Genomic DNA, 27,880 nt, shown 5'->3' with positions numbered 1-27,880 from the left:
AAAGAGAGGGAGAGAAACATCAATGTATGGTTGCCTCTCGCACACCCCCTACTGGGGACGTGGCCTACAACCCAGGCATGTGCCCTGACTGAGAATCGAACCAGTGATCCTTTGGTTCGCAGGCTGGCACTCAACCCACTGAACCACACCAGCTGAGGCTGTTTATTTATTTATTTTTTAACATAGATGGGATATATATATATACACATGTAGGGTAGCTTTGGGGGAGCTGATGAAATAAGACAAAAGCTGACCAACCAGGTCAACAAAACCAAAACTATTTATTTGATAAAGATAAATAAGAAAGACAAATCTTTGTTGTTTCTGAGTGAGAAAAATGCCAACACATATACTACACTAAGCATGAGAAAAAGGATGAAATTATAGGAATATCATATTGGAATGTTACATTAACAATTATACTCATCTTTTTAAAACATGAGAACTTAGGTGGTATTGATTATTTCCTGGGAGTTCTCTGTATCATCTTTGAAACCCTTCTGTGAGTCAAAATGTACCATATTTTACTTTACATAAGGCGCACCAATGTTTTTGGCCCAAACTTTCAGGAAAAAAGTCTTTGTTTTAATTTTTTAATTCAATTTTTAAATTTATACTTAGAAAACAAAACTGATTATCATATCCCAGGGTATTATTTTGCATACAAATATCATTATTGCTTTCTGGAGCTACACTTCTAACACATAAGCATAAATAAGAGAATTAAAAACATTATTAGATACAGAATTAATACTGCCAGTGTATAACGTACATCCTTATATTTCCCTCAAAGAACTTGGGCAAAAAAGTGCTCATTATACAGCGCAAATATGAGTATTTCAAAATAAAGTGGTTTTTCTTTTTAAAAGGCCTGAATGGCTCCCTATTACCTTCTTATATAGTCTAAATTTCTTATTCTGTAAATAAAGACTTTACAACTGGCCCTAAGATTTTCCTCCAGCTTTATCTCCCCCAATTTCTCTGCTGACACTCAGTGAGTCACCCTAAATGTTCCTCATTCTTACCTTAACTTCTTGTGGCCACTCACACACTCACACTGCAACCTCCTCATGAAGTTCTATTGCCAACTTCTCTTCATGTCTAAACCTTGCCCATCTCCCAGGACTCCACTCAAATGTCACATTCTCCATGAATTTTCCCTGAATTCCCCTGCTAGATTTCTCAGCTTCTTCTGATTTCCCAAAGCAGTTTTCTCAGTTTCTCTTCTAATATTTTGGGGTTTTTTTTTCCCTTTTACCTTGTGCTACAGCTACTTATGTGTATGTTCTGTCTCTGTAGTAAAATATAAGTGACTCAGGGACAAGGTCTGTATTCTTATATTCTTGTGACTCTAAGCACTGTGCTTTGTATGTAGAAAATGCCTAATAAATTTTGTTGAATGACTAGCTAAGTCAATGAATGACAAATCCCAAGAATCGATGAAGTTTATATTTGGTCACTTGCATATAATCACTATTGATTGACATATAAAATAGCATTTATTATTATTATATTATATGCAGCATAATATATGAACTAAGATATTTCACTTAACTCTGCAAGACAGTGGGCCAAGAAGAAAAAGTCAGTAACATTAAAATCAGCTCATATTATTATGTTTATATCTGAGGCTAAAAGTGGAAGTGGATTAATTTGGAAGTAGTGCTTTAAAAAACCTTCTAATTCTTTCTGCTTTTAATTTATGCATTAGTAACTTTCTCTTTATTCTATACCCATGATCATGAACAACCAAAACTTGGCCATTTTCACACCCAGGTATGCATTAGATTTGTTCATATGCAATAAGCACACTATAATCTATCTAGAATATAATGCATTTGACAGATCAGTGAATGGTTCTACAGAATATAATCTAAGAGTGTAGAATGTTTTTGTTTTTGCTACCCTGAGAATTATGAATTTCCCAATTGTCTCATAAATTTCTACCCAAAATGATAGGACTTCCCTTAGGGAGTACATTCAACATCCTCTTTGTGGTCTTTTAAAAATAGAAAACAAAATGAAAAAACAACGTTTCAGCATGGAGGAGTCTTGGTGATCTCTCTGATCATTTCAGGATCTCCTTTTCCTTATGTTTAAATCATCATATTTTAAGGTTCTCAGGAGGACTGTTAACATCCTTGCTTTAAAAGATCCAGAATTTCCTGAATCAAATATGTTTTGAAAACGTGTTTGGGTGATTGGCTGCCAAATCTGGCTCCTTAGCCCATTTGGCCCTCCAAAATATGATTTGAGAAAGGAAAACCAGGAAGGAAAAAAAAAAAAGAAAGAAAGAAAATTTACCCTAAAGCAATGTCCTTGCACTTTTTTTTTTTGTCAGTTCAGAAACCATCTTAAATGCTATTTTCACCATATAACATTTCATCATGTTCTTGCCAGCAGTTGGCCTCTGAGAGCCTACATGTTCATTCCTGCAATGCCTTTCACGTAATCAAATGTCACCCTTGTGCACTGCAAATCATTTCGCGATGGATTATTAATGCCAAGACCATGTGCTGAGACATGGAGAAACCATTATGCCAGCAGTAGCCTTCTTACTGAGCCGTGGACGTCACCTCCAATGGTGCCAAGTAATTGAAAATACTTGAAGTGTAGTTTGGAACTGGATTGCAGGATTAATCCCTCTAGTTTCATGAAAGCTGTAAGAGATTATGCTCATTCATTCTTTAAAAAAGTGGTGTTCAGACTGCACTTTAGTTTTCTGATTAATCAAAGGAAAGCAGTCAAAAGGCTCTGATGGACACAAACCTCTGGCTTTAGGCAGAGAAACCTCCTACTGAAGTGAATAGGAAGCTGTGTCCAAGAAGGCTAATTAAAGAATTTTCAGATAGGCTTGTCACCACAACCCCCCAAAAAACAGAGAGCCAGAGGGAAAGAAAGCAGCCATAACCCTGTCTGTAACCCACTCTTTCATAAACCGCCATTGTAGCAGAAAAGAGAAGTGAAAATATGATTCATTTCTGAATTTCTAAGTAATAAATAAAATGATCTATTAATACAAAATAATTTTTTTAGAAAGTTATATTGAAACACATTGATACTTATAGTGTCTTTTATAAAAGAAAGCGTCCTCTACTATTACAAGCATTAAATAGGAATTCATGCATTTTGGATTATTTTTATGTCATTTTTGTCTAGGCAGTTAATCCTTCCCTGGCCACATATCATGACCATGAAAACCAGCAGTAATTTCCATTTTTTACAATAAGAGCTACACAAGGGCCATCAGATCACCTCTGGCTCCCCTCTTGATAAACTCAGAAGGAAAGCTGCTCATTGTTTCAGCAGCTGTTCTTGTTTCCAAATCCAAAAGGGGAACTTCATTGAGTGTTTTATCTTATTTTATATTTCAATTAAAAGTTTTGTGATTCAAGTTTTATTTTCAAGCCAGTGACATGGCCTTCCTTATAGTCTGCAAGAGTGATTTGGATTAATGAATTTTATTCATATTTGGAATAAAAAGCAGAAATTCCTTTACGTATAGTATTAGACCATGCAATTATTTACGTGCATTAGTTATGGTTGAACAAAGATTGTATCCCCTGGCTAAAACAATGATGTGCCAGCTCAATTTATTTGAAGTGTAAGACACATTCATTGGGGTATCATATCTTTTTTCACAAGCATTTTGTTGTTATTAAAACTGCTTCACAATAATAAATGCGGGGGTTAAACACTGGGGTCAGATACTATGGCTTTTTGTACAATGCCAGGCACCACACGAAACCAAGAAATGTAGTATTTCCGTAGGCAAGCTGTTGATTGACTCTTTTTGTTGGTGTTCCAAAACAGGACCACACAATTCGAGTCGGGACATGGAGCACTCACAGCAGATGAGATCCTTGCAAAGCTCTGTTTCTAAAGGACCTTTAATTTTTGTGTCACTTAGTTTACAAACCAAAGCCTTTGTCTACCAAGGTACCTAGAAAAACTATTTTTTGAGGACAAATACTAGCTGAAAAAAAGATGGGTTGTTTAATTTTTTTTTTTAGTTACTTAACACAATAAGCTCACTTCATCTATATTATCGGATATAAAGCACATATTTCATACTTTCACGCATGAAATGATTGTTCTCAAAGTCCAGGGAATAAAAGTATATTTAAATCACAGTAAGCTAAGTTTATAAAATTAAGTTTTCCCAGGAGACTTGACTTAACGGAATTGTAATGCTCCCTTTTTACCAATTATTAAATAAAGCCTAGTCTTAACTCTCCATGCCCCAAATAGAGAGTGAGTTTCTGCTATAAAATCAAGAGTTGCCCTTCACTAATGCTGTTTTAATGCCCAGCGTTTCTATTGGAAATCAGCCATGACCTCTTTTTTCTCTGTCTTTAGAGTTGTATACTTGACTCAGATACATGACATGCTATGCAATATAACTTAACTTCTAAAGAAGGTATTTCTTGGTAGAAATCCCCACAGGAAAGTATCCTATTTTGCAACTAATGAGACCCAAAGATAGGAAGATTAGTTATAACCCTTTTCCATTTGAAAGTCATATGTCAGCTAATGATCAAACTGCAGTGCCTTGCCATGAAACTAGGGAGTGCATGTTGTTTTAATGAGACCTTATGCTAGTTCCCCAGCACTTCAGTCTGTGTCTTTTCTTATTGAACAAAATGAATAAAGGTGCCTGGCCTCCAAATGGAATAGCAGAGTGTAGTGAAAGAAACACTTGGGAAAGGGCTCCATGGTAAGTAAAGACTTGGGTCATACCTCACAGGAGTCTCTCAGCCCCTGGCTGAGAAGCTTTCGGAAGATGCTCACTGTCTCAGGGGCTGCTGAGTGAGGAAGAAAGGCTGACTCCATCTTTCCCCAACCCCCCTTCATCCCTCTCAAGTGCAATCAGAGCCAAGTCCCTTTACATCAAAGCAACTATAAAAATAAACCAAAACTTTGAGCCCTGATCAATTCATCTTGTCTTCACCTTACCTTAAAAAAAGAAAAGGAAGAAAAGAAAAAAGGGAAAAGAAAAAACCTCAAGGAGCAAAACACAACATGGTTTTGTAATAGTTACCAGGGACCTTGGTCTAGGTATGTGTGTAGAATAGCATTTGTGGCAGAGGTAAATGAGGAGGAGGCCAGGTGGTTTATATTATAAAAATAACATTCTGACCCACCATGTGCATGAAACGTTTCTTTCACTTGACAGGAACTGGTGAGTTTTCTCTGAAAATTGGACTCCCAGACCATTCCCCTCCCCCATACCTAGCCAAGACCCCCATTCTCAGCACACACAGAGCTCCAGATTGTTCCCAACATCTTTGCAGCCAGCCTGACCTATGGAGAAAGAGACACGATATTAACTTGGGTGACTGAGTTTCAACCGTTGCCCTTTTTCACATCACCATCTGGAAGGGGAAAAAATGTTAATGTATCCACAATTAGATAAATTGGAACACATGTAAATGTTCATGCTTAAACCAGGGCAGTCAAGGTCTTAAAGACCTGAAAGGGGGACAATTAGCAGCAGGGCCTGGTTTTGTGGCATTCTTTGTGCTGACGGCTTGCTGTCAGGATGGAACCAAGGTGTTGGTGACACTAACCACAGCTGGCAGGCCGTACACACAAATTCTGCAAGTCAAGTCACTTGCTGAGACTTGGACGCCAAGTCACAAAAGCAAAACGTTCTCAACCACCTGAATGAAGACTTGACAGCCTAAAGGACGTGGGCAAGAATTCTCACCTCTCACAGAGTCAGTTTATTTGGTTTTGCCACCTGAAAAGTTCCAGCTCAGGAGATCCCGTTGGGTACCATGTGCTATTGAACTGAGTGGACGCTGCCTAATTAACACTGACCCGTCCTTGAACCCAGGGAGGACATCTTCAGCTTTGAGTTCCCATGCAGATACAATCTGTCACATTTGCTGTTACGTTACCATTCTTATCCAAAAACCTCACTCCATAAGGATCATTTTTCAACCCCTTGGTACTCTTGGTAGGCACTGAGTAAAGTGTGCCTAACTTGGTTTTATATGTTTTGAACCTGCAGACCTATTTTTTCCTTGATGTCTTTAAAATACAAGTATGAATAATTCTAAGGAGTCTGTTGTATGTTTAAAATGGAAAGATGTTATTATATCGATGTCTTCCCGTGTGCTTTAGGAAAGCACTAGAGTTAGGATGTATGTACAGCAGAATCTTGGGGTCCAGAAACAGCTACTCCACCCATGTATCCTACCTATTTTCTAACACAAAGCATAAGAAAAAAATTATTAATCAAATAAGGGCCACCAGGAAAGTAATTGTTCAGAGTATAAATTGTGTCAGCCTGGCTATAAGGTTTTCCTATGAATAGTAACACGCTTATCAATAATTTTAAAGTGTTTAAGAAATAATTAACAATAAAACTAGTTTATTATTAGACATTTCTATTTTTATGACATGTATATGACTACTGAAATTTTATTCCAATTAACTTAAGAACTTCTATACATACTAAAAAATTGACTAGCCACTATTCTATTTTGGGACAGCCTACTGGCCCCCAAATTAATCTTGGTTGATTAACTTTTTGTTGCTAGTGTGACACTTTGGAAAATTATCATTGAAGAAATAAAAATTGCTGAGCCAAAAAAATAAATAAATTTGAGACCTCACTTAGTTAAATCAGTAGCGTTTATGTCCTTACAAAGGGCACAGTTTTAGAACTGTCATAAAGCTTTTCTTTTTTCCAGTTCAAACACTTCTTTCCTTGAGAAATTTCCTCATGAGAAATTAGCATTTTTGATGTTAGCAGAAGTGGATTTACCATTGTGATATGGTGATTTATAATAAGACATTTTTATATTTGCTCTTTATCCTGGCTCCGGGTACAGAGCTCCTAAATCCTTGGAATTTCCCAAGTGATGAGAGTGATATAGATATCTTTTGTTATTCATAACAAAACCCCTTTCTACCATACTTGAGTTTGTGCAAGTAAGGTGACTTTGGAAAGCCCCTAAAGAAGAGGACTGGTGGCTAGGGCAACCAACCATGTGACTAGATGGTTGGAACTTTCAGCCCCACCCTCTGACCTCCTAGGAGAGGAAAGGGACTGAAGATTGACTTAATTACCAATGGCCAAAGATTTAATCAGCTTGCCTACATTATGAAGCCTCCATAAAAATCTGAAATGGTGGGATTCGCAGAGCTTCTAGGTTGGTGTATACCTGGTAGCACTGGGAGGGTGCTGTGCCGGGCGAGGGCATGGAAGCTCTAAGCCCCTTCCCGCATACCTTGCCCTGTGAATCTCTTCCTCTGGGTGTGCTTGTCCTAGTAAATCAGCGATTGGTAGGTAAATTGTTCTCCTGAGTTCTGTGAGCCATCCTAGCAAATGATGGAGGAGTGGGTCATGAGAACCTCTCATTTATAGTTGGTTGGTCAGAAACGCAAGTGACATCTTGGACTTGCAATTGGTGTCTGAAGTGGGGTGATCTTGTAGGACAAAGCCATTAATCAGTGGGATCTGATGCTGCCAGCTGGCAGATAGTGTCAGAATTGAGTTAAATCGTGGGTTATCCAGCTGTTGTCAGAGAAGAAGCGGGTTTTCCCCAATATTTGGTGACCACGACATTGAAATGCAGCGTGTTATCGTGTAATAGGGAAGAGACCATCCCTTTCAACCATGAAGCCAATGGAGCCCCTGCCTAGGCTCCTTCCAAATAACAATGTCAACTCTTTTATCTGTCATTTCACATTATTTTTTTAAACAAAGTCCCCCAAATTTTGTAAACTTCAGATCCCACAAAACCTGGTTCTATCCCTGCTGCTGACCCATATTTAATCAAAGGGTCACTTCCAGACAGCACAAAAAACTTCCCACATAAGATGCCATTTGATCTTCTGGTCTAGCCATAGCTGGCCTTTCTCCATTTCTCTTCCTTCTAAGTCTAGGTAGAGAAAAGCATCAAATGGGCATTAAGAGGAAAGAGGATATTATGATTATTATCAGCACATTTTCCTCCTCATTGAGCAGTTTCTTCTAAGTGAAGCTGAGTTCCATGCCAGGTGGGAAGAGATGTTCTCAGAGTCTTGTGTCCAAATGATCCATGGAATATCCAAGTTGGAGTCTTAGCTAAAGTACTATACTGATTTTGGGAATGATGTGAGGCTTTAGCCAAATTATATATCCTCTCTATTCCAAGGTGAGTGACCATTTCTGTGACGAGCAGAAAATAGTGTAGTGTTTAATAATCTGTGGGCTCTCAAGTCAGACAGACCTCGAGTTAAATATTGTTTTGATCACTTTTTAAGTTGTATAACCTTGGGAAATGTAATCTCTGTTTCGTCATCTGCAAAATAAGGATATCAACAAAGTCAACCTCAGAGGATTGTGTTAATAACTAAATGTGACAATAAACATAAAGTGCTTAGCTCAGCAATGAGGATTATTATTATTGTGCTCTCCATCAGGGTGGGCTGGGAGAAGTCCTACTTACCTGATGTAAGCAAAGCCTTTGTATTAGTTATCTATGGCTGGGAAATAGCGTACCTCAAAACTCAAATTGTTTCACATGGTTTCCAAGGCTCAGGAATCTGGAAGCAGCTTAGTTGGGGAGTTCTGGTTCAGGGTGTCCTGGAGTTGCAGTCATCTGAAGGCTTGACCAAGTCCGGAGGAGCAGTTTACAATCTCTCTTTGGTGGCTCTTGGCAGAAGGCATTCATTCCTTACTATGTGTGCCTTGCTGTAGGACCGCTCACAACATGGAAGCTGACTTCTCCCAGAGCAAGTGACCCAAGAGAGAAAACAAGTGTTATCAAGACAGAAGCCACAGTGTCTTTTATAACTTAACATCAAAAGTGACACACCGTAACTCCTGCCATGTTCTACTGGTTATTCAGATCAACCCTGGTGTGGCGTGAGAGGGGACTGCCCAAGGGTGAGGCTACCAGGGAGCAGGAGTCACCGGGGCTTTCTCAGAGGCTGGCTGCCACTGCCTTCATATCGTTTTCCTGAACAATGCCACAGACGTTCTTTTTTATTTTTTATTTTTTGCTTTAATTTTTGATTAGAGCCAGGAGGCTTTGAAATAATTACAGTGGTTTATAATCTACCAGCAAATGGAAGGCATCTGAGCATCAAGATAAATGTCTGAGTGGGGTCTGCCAGCCACTTAAAAGCATGTGGTTCCACATGCCTAAGAAATCTACCGCTGACTTTAGTAGAATCTCGACTATTAAATATTCCAGCTCTGCACTTTCACAAAGTGCAAAGGACAGAAGTTGTCTCTTTATATTAAGTAAGAACAGTTAGCAGATAAGGCACGGTTTACAAATCTGTATTTATGATTGGAGTTTGGCTGAAAAACAGCAAGAATAAACCATACAATATGGGAAGTCTAATTCTAGCAGGAAGTTGCTTTGAAACAAACTCATACTTCACTCAGTCTCCAACTGATGTCTTTGATGACCGGTTTGGACACATCAATAAAACGTCCTGTCACTTATTATATTTTATTTTCTTGCCGCATTTCCCACTGTTTGATGGTAACTCTAACAGTTCCTGTTCTTACAGCAGAAGCCACGCTCTGATTTAGATTTGCCCAGCAGATTGCTTTTGGCTAAATTTCTTGCCGGAGCACAGGTCCTTATGGTTTGAGAGGTCCCATTAAAGATCCCTAAAGAAAAATATGCAGACTTTACTGGCTTGGATTTGTAGCTCCAAAATTTAGGAGAAAGCAGCTGGTTAACATTATAAACATTTTGAAGCACTTGTCTTTCAGAAATGCAAAGAACAATAGTAAGAAAAGCCCTTTGATGGCTCAGAATTTATTTTATGTACTTATTAATTGGTACACTTTCTCCTCCATTTTAACCAAAGATTCTGTGCTTTGCAACAATAAAGTAAGTAAAGACATGTGTCTGCTTTAAAATCTTGATATTGGTGAGGTCTCCGCAGTCCACTTTCATGCTTTCTGTTCCCTCAGCCCAGCAGCACTTTGATCTCAGAAGCAGTGCCATTTGGTTATAAGTGTATGTGGTGCCTTTGATCTAGTGCTTAGCTGGCCTTATTTAAAATAGATAGCTTCTTTTATCTAAATAGTGTTTATTAGGTCTCTGTCTATGAAAAATGGTGCAAATTGCTATTATTTAGATAGAAAGTTATATGAAGTGTCTTAAGAGTGCCCAGGTATGAATCTAATTCTCTAAATTCTAAAACTCCAATAGCTTTATTACAGATTTCATAAAGCAAATTCCTGTTAAAATGAGCTGCTTCTATAGATGTCAAGTAATAGCTGCAAAACCTTTGTTTGCTTTTTAATGAGGAACCAATTTGCCAAATAATCATAAACACATCCTATACTCAGGCAAAAATGGTAACCTCAGAGCATCTGAACTTAATGTCCAATTATACACTGAAATTCATGTATTCATGTATTTTTTATATTACTGGGTTATGCATACTGTACAGGGTATATTTAAAAGGGGCATTTTCAAAAAAATAAATATATTTCTTTAATTCTTCTCCTTAAGGGTTGCTTGAGCATTTTATCAAGTGCATTAGTGACTTGCATTTGAATTCCCTAGGCTGCATTTAGTTCTTCATTCAATAAACTATACGGCAGGTGCAGAGACACAAAGATCCCTAAGTCACAGACTCTGCCATCAGGTTGCTCACAGCCTGAAGTCAGGGGACAGAGCACTAGCAGGCAATTATGTGACAGTGTGGTGAATGCCTCTCATGGACAGTGGTCATCCCAGCTGGCCTTGGGAGTAATCAGGGAAGACATTCTAAAGAGGCGGCTCCCAAGCTTCGGTGAAATATTGCTGACTCAGACTAACGTCACATCATTTCCCGGCCAAGTCCATAATGCAGAGCCAGCCTATCTGCCCAGGCAGCACCTCTGTGCTTCACTGTTGAATGCAGGCGCTTGCACCTTTGGAAAGGTCTGAGCCTTGGATGGCTTTGCTTGCTGCCTGCAGCTACCCCAAAGCCTTTCTACCTGTCACTCCACACTAAGGAAAAAACCCCAGACTGTTTTTCACATACATTTTAGATCTTTAGCTCAATTCTTTATTTAAAGAAAATATGATAAATTTTTTTGTGTTGTAAGTTAAAGTGGCTGGGTTGTGTTTTTTTTCCCCCAGGAAAATTACTATTTTTTGTATTTCTCCCATTATCATTTATCCTCCCACACCCTCTTCTACCTCCACCCCCTCACCTCCCCACTGCAATCACTACATTATTGTCCATGTCCGTGAGTTTTTTCTCTCTTTTTTTCTTTTTTGATTGATTGTTCTGTTTTGTTAGGGTACTGACACATTTCTTTTCCATTCTTCTTAGTGTCATGTTCCTACCATTTTGTCCTACATCATCTGCTTACTAACCCTGCGTGTGTACTTGATAGCACCGACCCTGGGAGCAGGCATGCTCTGGAAGATGCTCAAGAACAGCGTTAGGGCCCTTCCCAGGCCTGAAGGTTGGGAGAGGGGCAGGAAGAAGTAATCTGTAGTCAAGTACAAGGTCATTACAATGGTAGTCGCAGCTGTTCTAGGAAGGAGGTCTTAGGGGGGAATCAGAGTGGCCAGGGCCTGACCTCAGGAGACTCCTTCTGGGTTTGTAGAGATGGAGAAGAGAGGCTGGCCTCCCGTCGACACAATATGGTGAGTCTGGAGTGTCTCTGGTCAGTGCAAGTTGGTCGGTGTTTGGCAGATGAGGTAGAGGCAGGCGTGTGCTGAAGGCAAACTATAGGGGTTTAGCTTTTTTCCCAGTGCCACTGAGGCTGCGAAACTGCAAAATGGAGTGGGATCTTCGGTACCTTCCCTGTTCTTTCACATCAGTCACCAAGCAATACTGATTCTGAGAATCATGCATTTTGAGTATCAAGAGGCTTCAAAACAAAGGAGGCTAGTCTCCCCATTTATCCAGCGAGGAAATAAGCCCAAAAGTTCAGGCACCCTAAGTCTCATGGTTATTGAGTAGCAGAGCCAGTGGTGCTTGGCCACCCTGTGGACTAGGACCTGGACCTGGGCTTCTCTTCCTGGCTTGTTTCCTTCTGGGAGTCTTGGAGTAAGATCTAGGACCCTGGACAGTTCACAGATGCCGCGTTAGAGCCACCACACTCTGGGGTCCTCCAACAGGAGTGAGCTCCAGGGACCATGCTGTTCTCAAAGGGCTTCCTCCCTCTCTGTCTGGACTTCCAGGGTCCATACCAAGCCAGAGGTGGAATAAGAGTTGTAGTTGATAAGTACAGAGACAGAGAGAACAGAAAAGAATCAGGATACAGCCCTGGCCTGGTAGCTCACTTGGTTAGAGTGTCATCCCGATACACCAAGATTGAGGGTTCGATCCCTGGTGAAGGTACATATAAGAATAAACCAATGAATGTATAAATAAGTGAAACAACAAATAAATTTTTCTCTCTCTCCCCCTCCCTGCCTCTCTTTTCAAAAAAAAATATATATATATAAAATATATATATATTTTATATAAAATATAAAATATATATATATTTTATATAAAATATATAAAATATATATATATTTTTTTTTAATTGAAAAAAAGAATCAGGATACATTGATCACACTTATGTGAGCCATGGGAAAGCCAGGCTAGAGGAAGGAGACCAATACTCCATTTGGGAGAAATTAATTTTTTATGAGTTACTAATCATACTCTGCCTATGGCTGTTAACTTCAGGAAGGCCAAATGGAGCATGTCCCATCCAAACTGTGTGGACTGAAACCAAGGTGGAAAAGTGGTCTTCATGAAAATCAGGGAACTGTTATTAGAAGGAGGTGGAAGATATATACTAAAAAAGCAAAAATAATAGATTTTGACAGCAGCCTCCCTGTCCTAACCTGGAGGTGAAAAAGTATAAGACTGGAATGTTCTCATAGAGTGTTACCATGTGGAAGGTATTCTCACTGCTCTATTTTAACTAATTGAGGTTGTTCCTCAAACCTATTACGTAGGAACTACTATTATTCCCATTTACAGAAGAGGAAATTGAGTCACAGAAAGACTAACTTGCCCAAGGTCTTTCAGCTAGTAAGTGCCAGAGCTGGGACCTGAAGCCAAGTAGCTTGACTCCAAACCCTGTAAAAGTTTTTCCCACTTTCTTTCTTTCTTTACATTTTTTTCTTTGAAAAAAAAAAGACTTGAGGAAGGTCCTGATAAAAATGAATATAATAGCCTGGCACAAAATAGTAGCCTATTATTACTTCTGTGATTATTTATCAACAGAGTATGCATAGCCTCCGATGCATAGTAATCATTCAGTGACTATGAAATAAGACAAAAAGCATTTGAAGCCCAACCATGACATTTATTCGCATGGAATCTAGGACTGAGAGAAAATCTGTATGATCTTCAGGGCATTAGCAATGCATATGAAAGAATAGGAACAGACAGTAAATATATGAATAGAAATGTCTAGAGACCCACTTAGGTAGGGACAACATGGTCAAATGCTAAATCTTTCAATTTGCCCACCTTCCCAGGAGTCCATGAAGGGCAGGCCCAGAACTGATGTTAGCTTCTCCTTCTTCTCCTTCCCTTCTCAAGTGCTGCTTAAGTAGAGCTGAGGCCAGGCGGGATGCAGCTAAAGTGGCCCTGATCAACTCCCTCTTCAATGAGCTGCCCTCTCGGAGGATCACCAAGGAATTCATTATGGAGAGTGTGCAGGAAGCAGTTGCCTCCACCAGCGTGAGTTCCCACCAGGGGAGGGAGGGGCTGGCTGCACTGGGAATCCTGAGGCATTTGAATCATGGGAGATGCTACAGTAAGCACATTCTTTAAGAATTGTGCAGAGTTAATGATTTACCCATTAAATCATTAATTTTCAGCAAAAAAAACAGAAAACAAAAAACCCCACTTGATAGGAAAGCACAAAATTGGAGCTGGCTCCCTATTCTTCATCTCAGTAATATTCTTTAACCTCCCTGGATCACAATTAATCAAGCTTTCAATCAAGATAGATAATTTGATCCACCTTGATTTGTTTATTTGAATGTTTGCTGTTTGAGGAACATTGATTTGTTTTAGGGCCTGAGACCACATGCAATTGAATACTGCTTTAATCTAGAAGTAAACTAGCTCATTTCCCCCTAAATTTAACTAATCTTACAAATTATCTGAAGTGCTTATTAAAAGTGCCAGTTCCCCAGCCCCCATGGAGAGCTGCAGTCTGTACGGAAACGCTGACCACTTAGATAGGGGGAAGCTGGGTGCCCGATATTTGTTAACTATTAGAATTACCGTGCTTAATCAATTACTTCTTTCAGAGGGCTTCAAACATTTTTGTAATGGACATAACCAAATGCAAAGTGCTGTAAGAGCAAAAAACTTTGTCTTAGAAATTTAAATAGGATGTTTTCTCAACAATACTGCAGTGTATGATTTGCCCCATGAATTATTTGGAGCTCCTGGTCCTTGTTACCACCACACTGTAAGCCACGGAGGAAGCCTTGGGTCCCCACTGTGGCAGGTATCTCTTCCCGTATGTCCCCCAAGGGCTGGAACAGGACCTTACCAAAGGGATCAGTCAACTCCTGGTTTGTCTTTAGCATAGATGAACCCCATCGAAGGTTTTCATTCTCTGATTCCCTTAATCTGACTATAAAAGTTCGGTTATTGTGGAGAAGCTGTTGATAATGAAGGAGACGTTATCATACTAGCAGTTATCTTTTTTCCCCTTTTCCCCTCATAAATGCTCTTATCACACAGAGGAGAGATAAGGAAGGGGGCAGAGAGTGGTTGACCTGGCTTGGAGACATCAGGAGCTCTGTTCTATATCTGCTCTGAGGATGAAAGGAAGCCTTTGTTTTGCTGCCCTGTAAATTTCAAGTGCCTTTGAGGAAGAGAAGTCAGGAAAATGATGCCTGATTTCTGTGTGTAGAATTCACTCAGGAGCAGGGAGGGGCCATCAGTGTAAAGGTAATTTATCATTTTTTCATGGAAATTTCTAAGGAAGGAGAATATATAAGGTTTGCAGACTTCTGGATGGATTTCCTCTGGGATATTTAAAAAGCCAACATAAATATTTCAGCAGCAGTTTGTTAATGTTACTGCATTCAAAAGCTATAAATCTGCTGCTATCTGATGCTGGCAGTCATATGTTCAGTCTCACAAGCCATTGCCCACCTTCCCAGGAATCCATGAAGGGCAGGCCCAGAACTGATGTTAGCTTTTTCATTGCCACTCCCCCTAACCAAACTGAAGAAGAATTTTATTTCTCCTCATCACCCACCCACCTTGTTTGCTAAAGATTAAGTGATCTAAAGTGAAAATGTAAACCAAGACCCACGCCTCTAGGCCGAACACCAGCATATTATAAAAGTTCCCGTTAAGAATTATGGCAGTAAAATATGATTGGTTCATACAACTGGAGAATTCTTTCCCTGTCAGTTACATAACCCTGCCTGGTTATCATCGGAATCAAAGCAACGTCATCATTTCAGGGTTTTAATACCATACAAAGGCGACACTCAGAGGGCCAACAAAAACCCTGTGCAAAGATACAGGAATTTCTGCTTTGGGATAATTATTCTTCTAGTGAATATATATAATCAGTTAACATTCTGATCAAAAGCCAGATTCAACTTGATTACAAAATCCTCTTTCCCCTGAGTCATGGTGAGATTAAGGATTTTATCCCAAATCCACTGGAGATTTGGCAGTAAAATGCACACCTGAAGGTTAGAACAACAGCGATAGAAGGATCGCCGTGGGGCCACCGTTTTTATTTTTGATCACCCAAAGAAGGGGAGAGAAAATCCATAATACTCTCCTTTTCTGCTTCCTTCCCAAGGGCACGTTGGATGACGCGGACGACCCCAGCACCAGCGTCGGAGCCTACCACTACATGCTGGAGTCGAACATGGGGAAGACCATGCTGGAATTTCAGGTGCCCGACTTCCTGCTGCGTGTTCATTTCGCTGCACAATCTAAAGGCCTGGGAGAATGCCTCTGTCACCACTAACATCTCCTGTGCCACAGATCTACCTTTTTTGTTTGCTTCAGACATTTTAATTTAACTCTCCTGAATCCATCATGGTAGCTCCCTCTTAGCCATGCCTCAGTGAGCTAACGTAAGCATGCTAACAAGGCACAATTTTTGCTTTCTTCAAGGGAAGTAAAAGACCTAAGTCTAAGAAATAAGCAGGGAACACCACCGGCTCTGTAACATTTCACCAGCTTTTCAGTACGAAGTTCCCCCCTTAACCAAGTCAGGCAGTTTGATGTGTTGGCTGTGACCATTTGGTTATCACTTTTCAGAAGTCATAGATGAAGATTCCTGCAATGTATATTAAAAAATGTTCCCCTTAGTTCTGGTAATTTTATTAAATAAAGCCTGCCACCTCCCATCTTTGACTAAATAAAAAGAATTAGCAAGCTGTAACCCTTTTTCATCCAACTGCAGACAAATAACAGAGCTGAGGAACTACATTATTTATTGTTTCCAAATTTATTAATTATATCAATAACAACAATAAGAAGAACAATAGCTGACACTTACTGGCCGCTTTCTTTGGCACCGTACTACCCATTTCACACACACTGTCATAATTTAACCTTAGAAATGAACATATGAGTATGACACCCATGGCTTCCCTGAGAGCAGTGGGCCCTAGAGCTTAGCAGATGGCAGAGTCACAGTTCAGACCCGGGCGTTCTGATTTCTGAGTTCACACCCTCAACTGTTATCCTATATTGGGCCAGGCAGCTGAGAATTCAGTTGTCATTAGGCATAAAATGTTTGTCTTCTAAAAAACTAAACTTGAATGCGCTTGAACATACCTCCAGTCTTTCAATTTTTTTTTTTTTTTTTTTTTTAGGTTAGGTTCTAAGAAGCGATCAGAGATAGAATGTTTTATGGACAAAATAAAATGTTTATCTTGAAATAATTTATGATGGCGTTACAGCTGAGCCCTGAGGCCACTAACTTTCCAATACTTTCCCTGGTACCTTTCAAACTCTTTTCCTGGCTGCTTCCCAGGTGGCTGTGTCCTTCCTGCCCATTTCTCAAAACCAACATATATCCTCATCAGTGCTTTGTTTGAATAAAGCAATACTCTTTCTTCACCTTGTCCCAGGAAGATTTCAGTAATCCAGTTGTTTTTTTTGTTTGTTTGTTAGTTTTGTTTTTTGTTTTGTTTTGTTTTTCTTTTTAAGTGGCCATGGTCTCACGGACCTTCGATGTTGCTCATCTTGGTTTGGAAGAGAGCAGGTATCCTTAAAGCCTGCCCTCTGGGGCAGCCCAGGGCATGCATTAGCTCAGTGGTCCTGAGCCCAGGCTTTGGAGTGGGCTGGTCCCTTTTAACCTGGCTCTGCTCCTCACCTCCAAACCTGTTTCCTCGCATATCAATCAGGGAGAATAATAGTAGTGGCATTACCTCACAGTACAATTGTGAGGGATTAAATGGGACAATATGGAAAGAGTCCAGAACAGCTCCTGGCATATCTATATCATAAATGCTTAATGAAGGTTAACAACCATTATCATATATGTTTCTAAAGAAAGACTGCTTTATTTGAAACGCCTGAGGCTGCTGGGTGGACCCCCTTGACAATTTTATATAACCTAAAGGTTTCAGATGAGGACAGGGTAGCTCCCCTGTGCTAAGTATTTCAGGGTCCCTGCTGTAGAATAAAAAGGTGGGACTGTAAAGGGTCCTTCCCCATTCCCCTCATAACAATCTAAAGTCAAACAGATTTAAAAAATAGAAGGTCTTAACATAAGAGAAAGTACACAGACTTTTAGAAATCATACAGACCTATGTATGAAGTGTGCTCTACCACTTGCCACCTGTGAACTTAACTATTCCAAGATTCAGTTTTTCCATGTATAAAGTAAGAATCATGATGCCCATTGTATAGGATTTTTGCGAGACTTACATGACGTTTATAAAGCATGTAGCATAGTTGTTTCCTCAAAGAAGAACCTCATCTTTAAAAATTCCTCCCCTCTCAACCCCAATAAAAAATATTGTATTTCTTTTATTATAGAATGAATGGTGCTTGTCCCAGTACATAGTAACTTGTATATGATTTAGTATTGATTTTCAGAAAATTAAGAATGATTTTTTTTTCTTTTCAAATGAACATTTATTGATCCCATGTTAAATGGTACATGGTTAGGAAATGTACCTCCTTTGTCTGTGGACAATTCTCTCCACTGTGCTTATCCTCCACTGGGTACATCTTCTGGCTCACTAGTCTTCTGAATTATTCAAACTCCTATAGTAGATTTGTGCAGAAGCTCAGAATCTTCTTAGAAAATTGTGGTTAGTAGAATAAAGATCATAGCCAAAGGAGAGTCTGCTTCATTTTAACAAGCACTAAGGTGAAGTCGTTGCTTTCCCTGAAGGTGCTGGGCTCGTCTGATGTCTAGTTGCGGGCTCTTCCAAATGATCACCAGTGACACTTGCTGTGGCCTCCTCTGTGGCATCGTCCCCAAAGCTAGGGGTGTTTGATTCCACATCAGTCGACAATTCCAAAGCCTGTGTATTCTCCAAATAAACGACAATGGCCGACTCTCTACCACCAGTAAGGGCTAGGGCAGTGGGCGACTCCAGGTCAGTGGCTGGCGTTCGTTCAGCCTGTGACTCTGAGCTGTTGGAAATGTCTGTGACTGAGTCAACGTCGATGTGTGGCAGTACTGAGGGGAAGTCACAGGCAGAAAGAACCAGGGAGTGAGGATGAAGGCCTTCCCCATCATGGTGTGGGCCAGGAGCGGTGGGGAGCGCAGAAGGCTGGAGAAGGTGAGGAGGTAGACGATGGGTCTCAGTGCCAAGAATGATTTTTTTTTTTTTAAATACAGTTGGGTTAGTCTGCCAAAGATAGAGAAGGCAAGATTATTTTTTTTAATTCTTAAATTTCATTTAAGTACTGTTATAGGCTGTCTTTAACCACCTTTTAGTAATACTTTAATTGTCTTGGTATAGGCTGCATTGTTTTGTGTGGTCTATATAGTAAGGTATTTAAATATGTGAACTAATAATTTCTGTCATGCTGAGGAAATGCTTCATAAATTCTCCCAGAAGAGGTTAGGGGCAGGATGTGGTACAGATATAGGAAGAAGAAGATTTGAGGACAGGAAAAATCCCAAATCCCTTCCCCTAGTAGGGATGCTGGCAACCCAGGAAAAGGGCCTCGGGGCACATCCCTTTTCATTCTGCCAGTTCTAGGTTGTCTGTAGGCCCTGAACATTCCTTGGTGGCCCAGGTTCAATGCGTCAGCTTGTTTCTGTACATAATGGGAACTGACCACAGCCCTGGGCTCTCTGCAGCTGACACAGCAATTCAGTACCCCTGGTGGGTAATAGATGTGTGTTTGTATCTATAGATGACTATACCATATAAAAACAAGGCTGGTGTCTGCTGACTGCCCGCAGGCTTTCCAGGGGGGCTGTCAAGGAGGCAGCGATCAGAGGAAACATGATAGGCTTCTGCTTACCTTCACTTCGTGGGAGGGAAGCCAGGATGCCTGTTTTGAGGTAGCCTTGCCTGAGAGAAAACTGCCTGATGTTTGCGGGGGAGGGATGGTGACAGCACTAGCCACTGGGTCTTGTCAAGGTCAGATTCAAGGCAGACTTTGACTGAAGCTGGTTAATATATTTATTCTGTAGCCTAATGCAATCCAAGGACGAGTTGTTTATTTACATCTCTGCTAAATTCTCCAGGTTGCCTTTTAAAACCCCATCCCATAAACAAATTTCCTTTTAAATCCATTCTCTTGGGTGGGGAGATGGTGCCCACCTGTTTTTCAAGTTCTCCATTTACAGTGTTTGTTTTTCTTATTTCTGATGAATCACAGAACCAAGCCAGTCTTCCAGACATCGTTCCAGAGAGAAGCAGTGTGCAGTTTCTCTCCACAAAGCAGCTGAAAGGCCAGTGTTTCTTCTAGGAGGAATTACCATGAAACACTGTGAGGACAGAGCCCAGTTGTAGTTGGTTTAAATTGAATGAGTGACAAAATGAACTAAGAAAGCTGCAGAATGAAAGCTACAATGGCAGTTTTCCCTGAAGAGAAAGAAAACACAGGGCTTGATTCTTCGTTTGATGTTAATTTATTTTGCTGATCATGAGTAGCTACCTAATTTGTGGGGCCCGCTGCAAACTAAAAATGCAAGGCCTTTTGTTCAAAAACTATGAAGAATTTCAAGACAGTAGAGCATTAAACCAAGCTCGAGATCCTGTGTGACTGCGCAGATCCCGAGCTCATGAAACTGGCTTTGTCCTTGAGACAGGCCCATGAGAAAGGCCCAGACTAGGGTAAGCAGTCAAGCACAAAACGTAAAGGAGTGTCAAAAACCTCAGTAATCACTAAAGGTAAATTTATAATGCAATATTGTAAAAAGCCAAAATTAACATGCAAACATTCATGACAAAATATCAAAATTTTAAATGACAGAAATTTAAATAAAAGACCCCGAACTTGCATGACTCACCTTAAATCTTGCTTCACTCACCACACCCTAGTCCTGACCCAACTTATAGGCCAACTTCTTGTTTATCTGTCAGGGTACCCAGACTCCCCAGATTTCTAGGTTAGCCCACATAAGAAGCAACACAGCACAAAAACTTCTGTGATGAACAGAACAGATAACTCATTGGACAGACTTCCTTTAACAAGACAGGATTCCAACAGGTAGAAACCAAGATTGGAGGAGCAGGCAGCAAGGCATGATGGTGGAACTAGGAAGCAAATCCTCGCAGAAGTCTGCAGTAGTCCTGTCCTCACCAGCCTGCAGTCATGCAAGGATTGCCGATGGAATGGATCAATGGAAGGCACATAAAAATCTCCTGGGGTTGAGCCCAGGGCTCCAGGAAGACCTGAAGATAGTGAATTTGGTCTTATGAGGGGAAATAAGGAAGCGGGACAGGAAGAATGTATAACTATTTCAATAAACTTTACGTATTGACAGCAATATAGTCTACACAATGACAGCAAGATTAATATCTCTGCAGAGGAGGGCAAGCGTTAGAGGGGAACATAATGAAAGAAGGCAGAAAGAGGGACATCTTCCCTGGGGGATTTTAGAAATAGGAGCAACACTGCAGAAGAGGCATTTGTGTTACTTGCAGGAGGGGAGAACATGCTTGGTGATGGAGTAGAAATTTAGACAAACCAGAGTGGGTGAGGACAACGACCATCCTCCTGCAGGCAAAAACAGTCCACGTGTCTGTGGGAAAGGTTTTGAGTCATGTAGGTTGCCAAGGGACATGAGAAAGATTCCTGGTTCTGTTCTTGGCAGAACTGTAAAGTCTTAGAGGGGGACTGCTGTGTGGAGTGACAGGAGTTTATCTGGAAGGGGCAGGGTTTATGTATAGATAAGGATGAGAGCCTAGAAGTCCTTGGAAGAAGAATATGTCACTAAGGCAACTGTTGGGAGAGCATGAAATAAGATCTTCATTAGCAATAAGCTATTTTTCGAACTATGCCACATGGTATAAGGACAATCCTGACAAGGGCTGTTGGAAGCCACAGGGTAAGCTCAGTATATCTTCTGGGTTATCAACTTCACATGAAGACTGGGGGAGAAAGGCACATGTGGAGGAGTGGAGGTGGTATTTATTTTCTCTTTTTAAAAAATAAACATGTACAATAGAATACAAAATCCAAGTGGAGAGTTAAGATGAAACATGAAATGAAATGTCTTATTTGTAAATATTGGCCTTCCCATAACACCATGGAGGCCAGTCCACATCAGGACATAAAGAGGGTCCCTATTCCTCTTTCTGGCTGGAAGTGTTCAGTGAGCGTCTGAGGGTAAGGTGAGAAGGGCAGCACACATTTACCTTCCTCAGTCACTTGGGTTTCTTTGATAACAAGAGCAGAGATGACAGCCAGGTTAGGTGAGATTTGGTTATAGAACAAACCACTGTCACTTGTCCAAATGAGCCTGGTGATGTGAGAGCGTGAACATCTGGATGGGGGCAGGGAAAAGTGGAGGCAAGCAGGCCTGAGAGGGCCAGCTTCCCTGGGCACTGGACCCAGGACCCCGGGCAGACAGTGGAGTCTCTGTTTGGGGCAGGAGTAATTCAGCTGGTTTCCATGTCGTATTTTAATTAACGGAAACAGATGGTTTTGTTTTTACTGAGGTCTCTGTGGGTTCCCGGGGGTGCTTACTGTGTAGTAGAACATAGACAAAACTCCCAAACTGGATCCCAAACTGAAAAGGAGAAAAATGTTACATTCTAATAGCAATAATCAACGTGAGAATAGCGCTTTTTCCCTTCTGATTATCTTACAGCTTTAAACTTTACCTAGTAAATTCTAAGATGTCTGAAGTCTCAGAATGACTTCGTGTCTCTTGATTTTCATAATGAAAATTTTTTCATTATGAGGAAAAGACAGTAAAAGTCAGCTTTTCTGAATAGGCAGTAGGACATCTGTTTAAATGTAAGGTTTTCATAACTAGCTTCATTACCAAGAAGTTCCTTAATTGTATTATTATTATTTTCTGATAATTATATGGTTGTGGTTTGTGGTATTAATCCACAATAAATATCTCCCTGACCAAAGAGAGAGAGAGAAGAGAGAAAAAAGAAAAAAGAAATGCAGATAACTTCAATGGAAGATTGCTAGTTCTAATCACATTAGGAAAATAAAACCTTCAGTATGTCTACACTCTTTAGCTTGCGTGATATCACGCAGGGAAAGCATGATGCCGATAGAAAGACTTAATGCTGCATCAATATCAGCTGTCAGAAACTATGGGTGCACTTAATGTCAATTCAACCGTATTATCCTTACTTTGAGGAATTTTCTTGACTGAACTTATAAATTTAGGAGTATTTTATAGTTTTTAGAGTTTGTCCTTTACATGTTTATATGTTTTTGGCCTAATTTTTTTAAATTTCAATTTTTCTTTAATACGTAATATTGTCATATGATTTGAAACTTGAAAGGTGCAAAAGAATGTCAGAGGAAGTGCCCCTCCCACTCCTGCCCCCCAGGCGTGCCTTTTCTCTCCCAAAGGGCAACTAAATTTTTACCCAATTCCTTTGTATTGTCAGAACTCTTTTGGGTATTTAAAAGCAAATCTTTTTTTTTTTTTAAATGATTTTATTTATTTATTTTTAGAGAGTGGGGAGGGGAGAGAGAAAGAGGTAAAGAAACATCAATGTGTGAAAGATACATTTATCAGTTGCCTCTCGCATGCCCCCAACTGGGGACCTGGCCCGTAACCCAGGCATGAGCCCTGGCTGGGAATCAAACTGGCAACCTTTGGGTTCGCAGGCCGGCACTCAATCCCCTGAGCTACACCAGCTAGAGCCTTAAAGCACATGTTTATAGAGATCTTCTCTTTTTATCAACTACTAGAACACATTATACAGGTTGTGCACTTTGCTTTTATTTTATTTTAACAACACATCACAGAAATTCTTTACTTTAAAAACTAGAGATCCTTCTCTGTTTTGTTTAACACTATGAAAACTGTATTGTAATAATAGCCAATACTTTTAATTAAATCATTTTTTATTGTTATTCTATTTCAGTTGTCCCAATTTTCCCCCTTTGCCCTCCTCTACCCAGCCCAACCCCCACCCCCTCTCCCACAGTCAATCCCCACACCGTTGTTCATGTCTGTGGGTCATTCATACATGTTCTGTGGCTAGTTCCTTCCCCTTCTTTCCACCATTATCCCCCTCTTATCCTTTCTCTATGACTGCAATGTATTCAATAGCATGAATGTATTGTAGGGGAGGAAAAATGATTTTCCCTCCACACTTCTGAGTTCTTAGCTAAGACCCCTGTAATAAAAGACAGGTTAACAAGAGCAAAACGTAAGTATACTAACATGAACACCTCATGTATACATGAGAGATACCTAGGGAAAAACAGGTACTACCTCCTGAGGTAGCTTAGAATTCAGGATTAAATGCCATCTTAATAAGGCAAGAGGAGACAGGATTTAGGCCTTTTAGGGGAGAGGAAATGGTTTTTAGGGAAGATGAATGGACCCTTAGAAGAAGAGATGAGAGGGGTGACGGTTTGTGAGAGCTGACTTCCTGTTTCCTCTTCTGTGATAAGAGTACGTCTTCCCCGGCTGATGAAACTCCCCAGGAGGGGATTATGGCAATCAAGTGTCTCGGAGGATCTGTCTTTAGCCAGATATGAGGACTTCAGAGAAAGGCTCTTGCTGCATCTGCTGGTCTTCAAGTGCCTTCTACTCAAAATAATCAATATACCAAAGTGGCATATTTTGAGGTGGCAAGGCCTAAACTCATATTTTGGGATGTCATATTCTGCCACCCTTCGATATCATACTGTTTTTAACAGTATGATAACATTCCTTTAAAAATGAACATTTAAAATACATCCAGTCTCAGGCAATTTTTAAAATGATGTAGTGAATTACCTTACCTATTCATTATTCTCAGTTGCACTGGTATATTTAGATAACTTCTGACTATACCAGTGTAACTATTTTTAATGTTGAAAGATATTTATCAACTATTTAGTCATTTTATTGTGCGAATATGGACATAGCAGGGGAAGGAAGGAAGAATGCTACACAAGTCTGGGATTCTGGTGTTTGACAATCTCAGCATGTTCTAACAGTATTGTGTATTCTATTTCCCTGATATAGTTGGGGATCACAGTTATGTCCTGCTCGGCTGTCACCGAGACACTTTTTTTCACATTTCTGCTTTGAGACTAATGACAGATGTTTGCATTTTGCAGGAGCTGATGACCATTTTCCAACTATTACACTGGAATGGAAGCCTGAAAGCCCTTCGTGAAACAAAGTGTTCCCGGCAGGTGAGATTTTACAATCCAGAGTGGGTTTGTGTTGTACGGACATAGCAGATGGCTAGTCATCTTCATAGGAGATTTCCTTCATTTGGATATTTTTTTTTTCTGTTGAAATTTGATACTTTATTTATTAAGGGCAGAGAACAAAACAAAAACAAGAAATACATATATATTCCAGTTGAGCCAGGAACTGTCCAAATATGCATACTAAGAACTTTTACTGGGCATAGACTGATTTAGATCATTGTACTGAATGCCAGAATGAAGGGATCATTAAGACAGACTTTGTTTCTAAGGCAAATGTGGAATATACTCTGTTTACCGGTCTGCCTGCTTAGAATGTGTGCCCTCCTCCACTCTCCAGTGCAGAAGGAAACTTGAGAGTCCACTGGTTAGGAACCTCCTCAACAAAGGGAGTTTAAGTTGATTGCAGCAGAAGGATTTTCCCCACCACTACCAGAAGTCCCCAACATACAACAGAAATAATTATAAAAGTGGGCAAGCTGGCATTTAATCATCCCAGTTTTTTTGGTTTGGAAAGTTCTTTTTTATGTTTCAGAGAGAGGGTCTCACTATTTCTTTGCTACATGAGAAGGACCCTTCCCCTTTTCTAATGGCAAAGGGAAACCCCCTCCTGTGTATTTAATGGTTTACACCCACTATTCTCCAAGATTTATCCTCCCTTTACCCACCATTAGACTTTGAAGGATGGTAGTTTATTTTTAAGAATTTGCCAACAGGAATTTGTATGAGGAACAAAGCCCCTAGTCAGCAAGATGAGGTGGATGTAAGAGTTTCCATGCACTCCAGCCCCAGGAGTTTTTAGTTGTTCTTTGCGTAGAAAGTCTGGCTTTCAAAATGTCAAAGATGGAAAAGAAATGAGTAGCTGACAATGGCTTTGGTTATTTTTTCTTTTCCTTTGATTTTATAAAAGGCCTTTGAAATATGCGGGGTTGGTTATAAACACTTTTCCATGATTGTTTTTAATTTGTTAAGGTCATAAATAAATACCATATGTTCTTGAAAATAAAAATAAGCAATGCATCCACTCTTCTTAAAGTGTCTCCATCAAACCTACACGTGACATTACAATGTATTGGCAAATTTTTCACATGAGAATGGACAGGTAGTGACTAATTTTTAATTGTTTACAGAAGTAAGAGACCGTGTACATGAAGGTACCAATATGATATCAATAATCGTAATGCCTACATGCCATACTACATTTTTAAAGTTATTTCTGTGAACGATTTGGACTGTCATCTTCCTTATGCTAACAACACATTTTCTAGTGAGGTCAGGCCTCTATTTTTGTGAACTTTATTGAGTCTTCCTGGTGTAGTATTTTGACTCAACCTGGAGTGATTTTGCTTTGCTGTATCAGCTAGTCCTTCATTTTCTTTAAGAAGTACGTCATGGGATTTAGCTTCAGTTTGTGAACATCAGAGAGGCTTAGTTGTTGGTGAAACCCTCATGGATGTTGGGGGTGGCAGAGGCAGAGGAAAAGAAGCGTTGGAAGGCCATGAACACAGGTGCCTTCGCTGAATTTTAGTGACACTCTGGACTTTGTTTCTTGGCTCCCAGGAAGTCATCTCCTACTATTCCCAGTATTCCCTGGACGAAAAGATGCGCAGCCACATGGCCCTGGACTGGATCATGAAGGAGCAGGAGTCCCCAGGAATTCTCTCTCAAGAGCTACGGATGGCCCTGAGGGAGCTGGAGGAAGCCAGGAAAGCAGGACAAGAACTACGGTTTTACAAAGAAAAGAAAGAAATCCTGAGTTTAGCCCTGACTCGGATCTACAGTGATCCTGACACTTCCTCACCCAGTGATGACCAGCTGAGCCTCGCGGCCCTTTGCGGCTACCACTAGCGAGGCTGGGTGCCAGCTGCTCCCAGGGCCAGCAGAGGCCACACTCTAACATTAGGAAGCTCAGTGAAGGAGGTTATTGGAGGCTTTAGCACTTGTAGCTTATACCTGAAGGTTGTACTAATTCTCCCCACCCATTTCATTCACAGAATCCAGGAACAGTAAGACCCTCATAGAACCCAGCATCCCACACAATGCAGTTTTGTCATCACACTCACAATAGTTCTACCTCAGAATGAAAAGATGGAGACAGGATGGTTTGAAAAATATTTTACACGTCTGGCTCCAACTAAGGCCCAGTTGACACCTGACCTGCTAGATTACAGATATTGTTTCAAAGAATGGGCCGGGGTAGCCTGCCCCAAAAGAACATCAGCTAGGACCGGGAAAACAGCATGATAGCGATTCTTAGTAAATAAAAATAATGGATTGGGGTTAAATAAAAATATAGATTGTTTTTTAAATATTCAAAGATCAGGGTTTCATCCTAAGCTTTGTAAGCTAAGAGAGCTTATACTCTACTAGATGTAAACCAGAACTCCAGTGAGAATTTTATCTGGACATGCCATTATCAAACATCTTGAGGTGGTAATAGTATGAAAATACTAAACAAAAAATTAATGTGGCTTAAAATGCTATTGTGATAATAATTTTTTAAATCCTCACTCTTCCACATCACCTACAATAGAATGCTCAAAAAGAATCCTCAAGGAGAATGAATATCCAAGTTTTATGAGTCTTGCAGTCAGTCATGTTCATTTATAATTTGCAAATAGGTAATTTGAATTGATTTGTCTTTATTTTTGCCACTGCAGGCATATATCTATAATAGAGAAAGTTACTGGCATTTTAAAGGTTGAACCATTTTGAAAAATTATTAGCATTTAACAATGTTGCATTTGATTAGTTTCTCATGCATTAGAAAGAAGGAATCTTTAGGTGCCTTCATAATTGTTCGAGAACGTACGCCACTGGTAGCTCAAATCTATTATAATTTTTAAGTTTAAATTCTGGAATCTTCTTTAAAGAAAGTAAGACACTGCCATCTCTCTTTGAAAAGGGTTTAGGTCAAACGACTGATTAGGAAACCAAAAGCAAGTACAAACTAAATTTTAGATGGTTGATGGTCATTCAAATTCTAAAATGGCAGCAACGACAATTTTAACACTTGTAGGTATTTCTAGATCTATGACATGGAAAGGATTACCTTGTATTTAGTCCAACAATTCAAATTAAAAAAAAAATTTCCTCGATTTTAAATGTTTTCCTTTTCTTCTTGTTTACGCAAATGCAAACT

At 40.0% G+C, this 27,880-nt stretch overlaps 1 protein-coding gene across 2 annotated transcripts in view; it reads left to right on the top strand.

Moving 5' to 3' along the window:
* The window catches only part of LIX1 (limb and CNS expressed 1), a 50,084-nt gene extending 23,498 nt beyond the window's left edge, over window positions 1–26,586 (top strand). For both annotated transcript variants that reach the window (XM_054578290.1, XM_054578289.1), the window contains 4 exons: window positions 13,513–13,653; window positions 15,758–15,853; window positions 24,643–24,720; window positions 26,299–26,586. In XM_054578290.1, coding sequence (XP_054434265.1) covers window positions 13,513–13,653; window positions 15,758–15,853; window positions 24,643–24,720; window positions 26,299–26,586 — 603 coding nt within the window. The remainder of the gene's footprint in view (window positions 1–13,512; window positions 13,654–15,757; window positions 15,854–24,642; window positions 24,721–26,298) is intronic.
* Window positions 26,587–27,880: the final 1,294 nt, after the last annotated feature.

The sequence above is a fragment of the Pteronotus mesoamericanus genome, unplaced genomic scaffold, assembly GCF_021234165.1.
Source record: "Pteronotus mesoamericanus isolate MK-2021 breed Mesoamerican mustached bat unplaced genomic scaffold, CSHL_Meso_final contig_50, whole genome shotgun sequence".
Lineage (NCBI taxonomy): Eukaryota > Metazoa > Chordata > Mammalia > Chiroptera > Mormoopidae > Pteronotus > Pteronotus mesoamericanus.
The sequence above is the reverse complement of the archived record's forward strand: the minus strand, read 5'-3'. Positions and strand labels throughout refer to the sequence as shown.